The sequence below is a fragment of the Cololabis saira genome, chromosome 12 (genome assembly GCF_033807715.1).
Source record: "Cololabis saira isolate AMF1-May2022 chromosome 12, fColSai1.1, whole genome shotgun sequence".
Lineage (NCBI taxonomy): Eukaryota > Metazoa > Chordata > Actinopteri > Beloniformes > Belonidae > Cololabis > Cololabis saira.
The window spans coordinates 26,468,686-26,479,299 of NC_084598.1; the positions used below are offsets into that span (position 1 = coordinate 26,468,686).

Below are 10,614 nucleotides of genomic sequence, written 5' to 3' on the forward strand. Positions count from 1 at the left end.
TGACATGTGACAACAAGGAAGGAGGAGGAGGAGGAGGAGAGGAGAGGGGGAGTCAGTGGAGCAGCAGAGGAAAAGCTGAGTGAATCAAAGCAGCAGTAGACCTGTGGGGAGAGACGGGGAGATACTAGCAGTAACTTTTACTGGTTTTAATGTGTCAACAGTGTTGTTTTCTACCTCCCCCGCCCCTGCTCTTCAGCTCAGCGGTTCATAAACCCAACATGGAGGCCTGAGTGTGTTTACAAGTTTAAAGTCTGGACGGTGGCCGCGTTAGCCGCTCCTGCTGGGACTCACAACAACTTACTGTCAGCGATCACAGCAGCCTGGACCCCGCCTGAAGCCAGCTGACCCCCCGGAGACGAGGTAAGGGAGGCTCGTCCACCGAGCCGGTTGTTAAAAGCAAAGCCACGCTCACAGCCAAGGTTAGGAAGCTAACTAGCCGAGACGGCTAAAGCCTGATTTATGGTCCCGCGTTAAATCGACGCAGAGCCTACGCCGTAGGCTCTGCGTCGATTTAACGCGGAACCATAAATCAGCCGACGCGCTTCAACTCTCGGACCAGAGAAAAGCAGCTCTTTCACTGCTATTGTACGGCTTTCAGTGCCTGTTTCACAAAGTTCAACTGTAGTCTGGTGTATAAACTTCGCCGTCGTGTCATTTTCTCAAAACGCTCGTATCCAGTTACGGTCTTAAAGTAAAGAGACTCTCACGATCCCGAGTAAGTTTAGCCTTCGACGCAGAGCCTTCGCCGTATGCTCTGCGTCGGTGTAACGCGGAACCATAAATCAGCCTTTAGTACGTAGCGTGACAGGTTGTCTGCTCGTCCAGTCACAACAATCAAACATGTGTTTTATTCATTCAGGTCTTATTTATGTTGCATCCCATCGCATAATTGCGGGATTCGTGTTGAAACCTTCATCTCATAAGCAGTGTTTGTGTTTGTGAAGGGCTCAGAGCCATATAATGAAGGATTAATCCACTAGGGGGGCCCAAGGGGTAAAAAAATATTACCCCCCCCCCCCCTAGAGGGAATTACATTTCTTATTATTAGCAGTAATAATCCAAGAGAATATGGTTGCTGTCTCATGGCTGAGAGACATATTTGTGGGGCCAAACAGAAAAATGAGCAGTTGAGTAAAGTGATATTACACAGTGCTTGGTCATTTGATTTAGCTAAATAAATGAATAATAGAATCATCCCAGGTACTGTCATTTTTAACATAGTTACACACAACAAAAGTTATTTATTTTTAATAATTGTTATACTGTAACAAGAGATAATGAAAATCCTGCTTTTTTTAGTTAGAAGTGTTCTTTCAATCACATATTGATGTTGAAAACGCCACCAATTTTGTCTTTAACAGTTTTAAAATAAAATGTTTTATTATGAATACGTTGTGTAATTTTTTGTATAATAATACTAATATTAATTATAATGTCCAAAAAGTTTGTAAAAAAAAATTGTAAAAAAAAGTTTTCTTAACTTTTTATTATGAATACATCGTAATTTTGTTTATTTTTTGTATGATAATACTGATACTAATATTAATGACAATGTCCAATTGATAATACATTTTTTTTCTTCTTTTATTGAAACTGCATCAATTTACATACAATATATATATATATATATATATATATATATATATATATATATATATATATATATATATATATATATATATATATATATATATATATATATATATATTTATCTTAAAATGGTCTTTTATTAAAACTGCATCAATTTATATACAATTCCCCACAACTTCGCCGTCGTGTCATTTTCTCAAACGCTCGCATCCAGTTACGGTCCTAATGTAAGAAACTCGTACGATCCCGAGTAAGTTAGTACGTAGTTCCCAGAACCAGCGTGACAGGTTGTCTGCTCGTCCAGTCACAACAATCATACATGTGTTTTATCCATTCAGGTCTTATTTATGTTGCATTCCATCGCATAATTGCGTTATTTGTGTTGAACTTGCATCTCATAAGCAGATATTGAGTGTTTGTGAAGGGCTCAGAGTCATTTAATGAAGGATTAATCCACGAGGGGGGCCCAAGGGGTAAAGCCCTCCACCCCACCGCCTCTACCTGCGATAAGTGCTGCACAGTGTGTACATAGTGCAGGCGCCCTTTCCCCTTTAAGTAGCCGTGGAGTACACAGGGCACCCTGCCATGTTTTTGAGGTAAACAATAATACAGATGTCTCCAAGCTGCAGCAGAAAATATGCTTTGAAACAGAGCAAAAACATAGCAAATGTTCGCGATACAGAAATGTCAGACAGAAAAGTGGTCGCCTAGAGAGTCTGTTATTATTCATATAGATTTTTAAGTGAGAGTTAACTCTCAAGCAGTTATTATGACAAGAAAGTGAAAGCAAATATAGATTGTTTTGGGCAAAACAGTAATCAGAAACGCTTCTTTGTTTTACTGCATGGTTTTTGCACGTCTTTTAACAGCTGAATATATCAATTTAGCTTGATCAGACAGACTTAGAGGGCTGTTTTTTGATATGTGTAAAATCACAACCGATTTGAAAGCATAAATCTCGCAATAGAGGATTTCATTCATTTTCAACTACCCTGTTAATAATAATAAAGGGTTGTCCTCTCTCATAATTGGGGCTTCATGGTGTGGGGCACTTGTCGGTTCCAGTTGCGCTGTGAGTAATCCAGTCATGACTGCACAGCATGTGTATATCATGTTGTAAGCCTATTACTATCAAGGACATTCACTGGCTGCTCAAACAAAACCAGTATTTATTGACTGGCTGAGGGTCACACAAACACACAGTCAGATGTTCCTGAGTGCTCTCTTTTCACTTATTAGCCAATAAGCCAATGCTAAATAAAATGCTTTCATACATATCTTTATAAACATGCTTATTTGATAAACTGGCAGCAAGGCTTTCTTTTTTTTGGCTCTGCTGTATGTTTTGACAAGCTGTTATTGAATTGTTAACCACTGATATGCTAGATGTTATTGCATTCTTGATGATATCTAGGTCTTTTGAGACATCCTAAGTCTTACCAGATGTCTAGCTCTGAATACAAACCACTTTTTAAGTGGAAATGATTTTTTTTATTATTGTTTATTTGACTAAACCCTTTTTTTTTTGTTCTTAGAAAGTGGAGCTATGATGACAACGTGACAGGAGATGAGATGCTGAGTCAGCTTCAATAGGAACCATGGAAGGGTTTGAGCAAACTGCCAAAGAGCAGCTTGACAAGGTGAATGGCTACTGCAAGCCCAAGTCCCCCCAGGACGCAGCTGAAGTTAGGTGGAAGCCACCGGAGGGAGAGTCTGGAGGCTCTGACAGCTGTGGAGGGACAAGTGTGTCAGAGTCAACGGACCTGCAAGAGTTTAAGACTCGGGAAAGTGAGGATGAAGAGGAGAAGGAGGAAATGATTATTTCAAAGGGCGTGAAAGGGGACCAGAAGAAAAGACAGAAAGCCGATCAAGATCAGGAGAACGACCACAACAAGCAAAATAATAGTGCATCATCTAGCTACACTGGTAAAATCTCTAGATTTCTAGAAACACTAAAATGGCAAATTTAGACAAATACCTTATTCGTGCACACTAACATTCTGTCTTTTTTTTTTTTTAATGCAGACCTTTCCCAAACATCATCGCCTTCGTTATCAGAACAGCTGCGTCTTGGCAAAGAAGACAGTGCAGGGTCGAGCATCAGTGTGGAGTGTAAGGTCTGCGGGGACAAGGCTTCTGGCTTCCACTATGGCGTACATGCCTGTGAAGGCTGCAAGGTTAGATGATTTGTTTGTTACAGCAGAACATCTCAGTAAGACGAGAAAGCTTGGAAGCACTAGTTGTAGTATTAAATATTAGTTGTTCAGCCAGTTCCACTGTGTCTGATCCAGGGTTTTTTCCGGCGGACCGTGCGGATGAAACTGGAATATGAGCGCTGTGAGCGTTCCTGCAAGATTCAGAAGAAGAACCGCAACAAGTGCCAATATTGTCGCTTCCAGAAGTGCCTGTCTTTGGGAATGTCCCATGATGGTGAGTTAAAATGTTTCTGCTAACGGATTAAGTCATTTTTATTTAAAGCACCAACATCAACAATTTATAAAAATCCAAGACGTAAAAAAAAGAAATATGATAAGAGTTTAGATTAGAGGAGATTCATTGAACATGAGATTATTTAAACCCCTTTCTAAACTTGTGTCTGACTTTTTAGTTTGACTTAGTTAAAAAAGTTCTTCTTAGTTAAAAAACAAGAAAAAAAAATCATGAGCATGGTGTAAGTGTGTGTGCGTGTGTATGTGTTTGTTTGCACAGCGATCCGATACGGGCGTATGCCTGAGGCCGAGAGGAAAAAACTGGTGGCAGGCTTGCTTGAAGAGGAACTGAATCTCAGCAAACCGGGCGGCTCCGACCTGAAGACATTGGCCAAACAAGTCAACACAGCCTACCTGAAGAACCTCAGTATGACCAAGAAGAGGGCCCGCAGCATTTTAACAGGCAAAACCAGCAGCACCTCAGTATGTGTCCTCGACTTAGGAGTTTTATGAAACATGAAACTCAGTAATGGCAATATTATGCTTTGATGTCTTTCTCTTAGTTTTCTTTGCTTTTAATTTAACTGAATACAAAATTATTCAGGGGTGGATGTTGCTTCATCTGTTTTCTTGGGGGCTGTGCCTCTGCTTACGTTTGACTATTAACAGTTGCTTCAAATATGGCTCTGTCTTAAATTAAATAACACACAGTAAACAGCATAAGTAAGTGCATAATGATGCAATTTAATTCAAATGTTAAGTAGTTCAAAATCACCTGCAATAATTACTTCTACAGCCAGTTACACACAAGATAATCGTTTTTTTGGTTCAAACTGTCCCCTTCTGACAATCCTGATCTTGATCTTTTTACCAATTATTTGATCATATTTTCCTGTGGTGTTTGGTGTCTTTAGTGATTGCATCAGCTCTGATGAGTGTTTAAAATGCACCGTTCTCAAATTGTAAATGTTTGAATATCCATGTTGGATATCAGAAATCCTTATGTGTGGGCTGAGCCCTGATGGTAAACGTTCACACACTCTGGATTAATGTGTGGAATAAAACGATTCACAGTTGAACAGTGGAAAAGACTTTAAATGACCTGTGACATAGTAAAAGTTGCAAAGCAAATCTAAAATTTATTACAAATTTTGTCATCTCTGACTTGCAATGTAACACATACAGTCCCTGGTCACTCCATCTCACAGACTTCATCAAAAGATTTGGTGATAAAAGCAGTCCAAACACGATTGAGGCTATGTCCTCTTTCCTGTTGTCTGCATAAGATGTTGTGTGATTTCTTGTATTAACTACAGGGACTTGTTTTTATGAATGGACTGCTTTAATGTGTCTGGGTCATATTTGGACATACCACGCAGTTTTGTAAACAAAACAGTTAATTCTTTGACTTTTTATTATTTTGCTTTCATTTTGAAAATTTGTTAGAATTCTTAAAATCTTTTAGTGTTGGCCAGCCTCAAGTTGACCAGCAGCATATTTGCTCTTGCAGTAACTAAGAAACTATTAATCAAAAAAATTATTTTTTTAATAATATAGACCAAATAGTAGGAACATATGACAATTAATTTGATTCCGTTTCACATCTTTTATTTGTCAATTTTTTTTTCTCCATCTTTTAATTTTGAAGAAGAATTCTGTCCTCCTAGTGTGAGATCGGTAGATGGATTCTCTTTCCATATGATGTCTAACAATCAAATTTTATCTTGTAGTTTTTTTTGAAGCCTTAGACAAAAATACGGATCCTGAGTTCAAAACAAAAGTAACATTTTAAATTATAATGATACTTATTGGAAATTGCAGGTGTATTCAGTTTTATTTTGGAGATCATATGTTTTTTCCTAATTTGACAGGCAGCCATCACATGTCTGTTATTCTGTTATCACTAAAGTGCACTTTGGTTCCACTCTGAAACCTGTAATTTCACATTCTTTTCAAAGTATTTGTCTGTGATGATAAGAAGAAATACTCTACTTGTCAACATAAAATTAATGCATTTGAGAGATTATATACTAAATGCCTTTGATGGTTAAAACTTTTTCCTTCCTTGTGTTGTAGATTGAATTATTGGATGATCATTATAATTAGTTGTCAAGTCAGTCAAACTTCTTGTTCAGTTAAGGTGTATCTAAAATTCAAGAAGAGAAAAAGAAAGTATATTGTTTTAATGTAATGGACATATCCGATGTGTTTGTATCCCTAAGTGTTACATCAGTGATACTCTTGTTCTAAGTATTTGCAATTACATCTAATTATTCAAAATAACTTGCTCTGCTTTTTTTCCTCAGCCATTTGTGATCTATGACGTGGATTCGCTCTGGAAAGCAGAAAGTGGTTTAGTATGGAGCCAGCTTACGACAGGTGCACCACTGACCAAGGAGATTGGTGTTCACGTGTTTTACCGCTGTCAGTGTACTACAGTGGAGACGGTGCGAGAGCTTACCGAGTTTGCCAAGTGCATTCCAGGGTTTGTGGACCTCTACCTTAATGACCAGGTGAGTCACTGTTGATGAAGATGTTGGCATGTAAGCTGCTGTTTAGAAAAGCGTGAATGGATACCAGCCTCTGTGTTCTCTGCAGGTAACGTTGCTTAAGTATGGTGTTCACGAGGCTATATTTGCCATGCTGCCATCTCTAATGAACAAAGATGGACTGTTGGTAGCCAATGGCAAAGGCTTCGTCACGAGAGAGTTCCTGCGCAGCTTAAGGAAGCCCTTCAACGAGATCATGGAGCCCAAGTTTGAGTTTGCTGTTAAGTTCAATGCTCTGGAGTTGGATGACAGTGACCTGGCCTTGTTTGTGGCTGCCATTATTCTCTGTGGAGGTGAGAGTGATGGTTTACATCTGTGTATGAGGAATTGCTTTCTGTTTTGCCTCTGGATAGTCTTTAAAGGCATTATAGCAATTTTTCTGAAAACATCAAGGGATATTTTGGCCCATGTCTGTCTTAAACCCTTCATAGATAAGTCTTGGCTCATTTAGGGAGTATATAATCATCAGAATCAGAATCATCTTTATTGGCCAAGTTTGAAAATTGTCCAACAGGGAATTTGACTCTGGTTATTTCGCTCGCTGTACCCAGATTTAAAAATAGCAAACAGTAAAGTAAATAAATGTAGTAAATAAACAAATGTAGGCACTTATTAACATATATACAATTAAAGAACTGAAAGGTGCAGCAGTATGAGGTAGAAAAATGACGGCTGTAAATAAAATAACATGTACAATTTTTTTTTTAAAGTGAAAGGTGCAGCCGAATGAGGCAGACATGATTGTTGCTGGAAGGTGCATTGTTACAGCATGTGATAGTTATTATAATTACTGCTATTATTGTTCTAAGAGACTATTAATTGTGAGAGTTCATCAGAGCAACAGCTTGGGAAGAAACTGTCCTTGTGTCTGGAGGTTTTAGCGTACTCATTTTAGCGTATGAGTGATTTATTGAAGAATTTTTAATCCAAGTGAATTTAAATGTCCAGTGAAATACCTTTTATTTCATGGGGTTAACTTACTAGAACTTTCATATTTCAAACACCATCAGCTGAGGAGCGTACTGATTCAGAGGGCTCACCATTTCCTGGTATTGATGTTGGTATTTTTATAAGTTTCAGAAAAGAAACGTAATCGTTTACTTTGTTGTCCTCTTTTGCTGTGCATCACTTTACCTCCCTTTGATGGTAAACTATCAGCCCTGTTCTCAGATTTGTGGTTATTGTATTGTAACCTGGTATTAACCATTAATATATATGCAGACAAAAAAAAGAAAGAAAAAAAATTGTTGAATGTGAAAAAATATTGTAGAATTAGATCATTTGTAAGTATTCATTTTGTTTCCTACTACACTGTAGAACCCAACCAACTTTGACCTATTTCCTCTTACGTGTTTTCACGTTGTGACTAGGATGACCTTGCTCGCTAGTGTCAGCTATTCTTCTAGCAAACAGCATTACCCAAGTTCACCAGTTCGTCAATTGGGTGGCCCATAGCTCATTGTAATGGTGCAGCAGCCTCTGCTGGATCACAAGGCGGACAGACTGTACATTTGGAAGGATAAACGAATCAATTATAGTTCCCATTGTCAAATGGATGTTAATATATATTTATAATTAGCTCTTGTCACTGTCCAGTTTGCATCCATACAATTATTTAGGGGCTGACGGGATTTTTTGAGAAACTCGATTTAACTTGAGTACAAAATTAATCTAAGTCATTTTTTTTCTTTCTATCAAACCTTGTTTAATAACTTTTTTTTTTTTTTACTGTTGCACCATGCTCTGTTATGGTGCAGTCTGCAACATTTATTTCATGAGATTACTAAGCAAAAAACAGATTGCATATACCCATCAGTGTGGTGGCTGTAGCATGATGTTTCTGAATACCCATGGGCATTTATTTTGTCGATACTTTTCTTTTTATTTAAAGTAAACACTGCGGACAGACTGCAGGGTAGGTTGACCCACATTTTGGGTTTTTCATGTTTTAGTGGTGGTTTATTATCAGATGGGGAAAAAATAGATAATGACATTATGTATTTGCGATCCTGCAGCCTAATTAGTATATATCTGTTTCGTTTGGTAACTGAAATGGTTTTAAAAGTCTTGCCTGGTTTTGAAGTTATGTTCTGTTGTCTTCTTGTTCACCCAGATCGTCCGGGGCTTATAAATGTGAAGCAGGTGGAACAGAGTCAGGACAACATCCTCCAGGCCCTGGACCTCCACTTTCAAGCAAACCATTCTGACTCTGTCTACCTCTTCCCCAAGCTGCTTCAAAAGATGGCTGACCTCCGTCAGCTGGTTACTGAAAACGTTCAACTTGTCCAAAAGATTAAAAAAACTGAGTCCGAGACCTCGCTCCACCCTCTACTGCAGGAGATCTACAAAGACATGTATTAGAAACCTCCAGCACAGACTGATTCGAGCAATACTGTTACAAACTGAATATACGGTTATAATAATACACTGCATTCAGTTTAAGCACTGTTCCACTTTTGGACATGACTTTTAACTAGGTGAGGTAAATTCATTTGGTAGGGCTAACAATCACAATGTCAGCATTACTCTCAGCACAGTAGTAAGCATGTGTGTGCGCGTGTGTGGGGAGCATCTGGAATCATTTGCTGCAAGCCTTAGTTTCCCACGAAGGTCACCTAGCAGGAAGACTGATATGTTTTCTTTCTGGGGTTGTTCCTTTTTCATCCTCATAGAAAAGCTGCCCCCAGAGCAGTCTTTATAGAGCTTCTCCTCATTCACCTTAGCTCTGTTTTGCTTTAAAGGGAAAGCGTTTTATGTTCACAAACCAATGGCATAGTTAAAATGAATGAGAGAAATTTTATTTCCATGTAAACGTGATTGTAATTTTTTTTTTTTTTTGCGGAATTTTAGTGAAGCTTATGATGCACAGCTTATCTGTTTACATCATTATCAACATCTTTACCACCATAATCATCATCATCGTCATCATCATCATCATCATCAGTGACCAGAACTTTGCCATTTGGTTGAAAGAACACAAACTGGACTGATTCCAGCACTGTAGAGCTTGTCTGTGGAATAACGTTTTCCATTTTTAAATAAATGTGAGATCCAATTTATATAGATTTTGTCTTCAAGCCATCTACGCAAATGGTAACTGTAGAATTGTGCTGCAGACTGTACCCTCTGATGCTGACATTATAAACACATGACTCGTTCAAGTACAAGGGAGAACACATTATTTTTCTGTTTCTCTTTTGACATGCAGAACACATCGAAGTTTCCATTCTCTGACTTTTTATTTTATTTGTAATTGTACTAATTATTTGTAATTGATCTTATTTGTTAGGGTAAAACATGAATGATTACATTTCATGCATGTGTGTTTTATATTACATCATGCCTTCCTGTTTAAACTAGGTCTTACCAATTATACTGTATAATCAAGCAAAAAACAACAAACAAACAAAAAAAACTTAATTAGGAATTTGGATTGAACCTGGATTGACCTTAAACCATCACACTAAACCATATATGAGAAATGTAATGATGGACAGTATCCAGTATCTACTTTCATATGACATTTTTGTAATCATGATGCACTGGTATGCAGTCCTAGTTTACTTAGTTTGTGTCTGATTTTTGTAAGCATTATTGTTGCTCAAGTTATGCATCCTCTGTTTCTGATGCACTTATCCTAACTGGACTTCACTGTACCAGGTCTAGTGCACACATTTCTCCATAGTATTTCTCCTTGGGTGCTCTTATTCCCCATCTACATCTCAAATATGTAACTGTCATATTTCTAACATATATTTTTGCCTTTTAACACTTGCACATTAGTCCACTTTGCAAAATTGATATCACTGGTTGACATGGAGTGTATCATGCTGGGTTGTGGTTGGACAAAGCAAGAAATTGCACCAAAGTGTATGTAAGCTACCTCTGCACAAGTAATGGGTTCACATATTTATATAAAAATACATGTTAAGACTTGAAATAATTTTTTGTCACATGTAAACTACCAGTTCTATTTTAGCAATTTATCGCTCATAAAGTTGTTTAGAAATATTGGCACTGATTTTTTTCCTTTAAAAAAAAATAAT

General features: G+C 37.8%; 1 protein-coding gene across 1 annotated transcript; it reads left to right on the top strand.

Annotated features, from left to right (window-relative positions):
* The first annotated feature begins 39 nt into the window (after positions 1-39).
* ppardb (peroxisome proliferator-activated receptor delta b) lies at positions 40-10,579 on the top strand. The gene is made up of 8 exons (XM_061736249.1): positions 40-360; positions 3,126-3,516; positions 3,616-3,767; positions 3,882-4,020; positions 4,300-4,502; positions 6,326-6,532; positions 6,618-6,861; positions 8,682-10,579. Exons 2-8 carry the CDS (start codon positions 3,189-3,191, stop codon positions 8,927-8,929), a joined length of 1,521 nt encoding a protein of 506 aa, XP_061592233.1. The 5' UTR covers positions 40-360; positions 3,126-3,188; the 3' UTR covers positions 8,930-10,579.
* Positions 10,580-10,614: the final 35 nt, after the last annotated feature.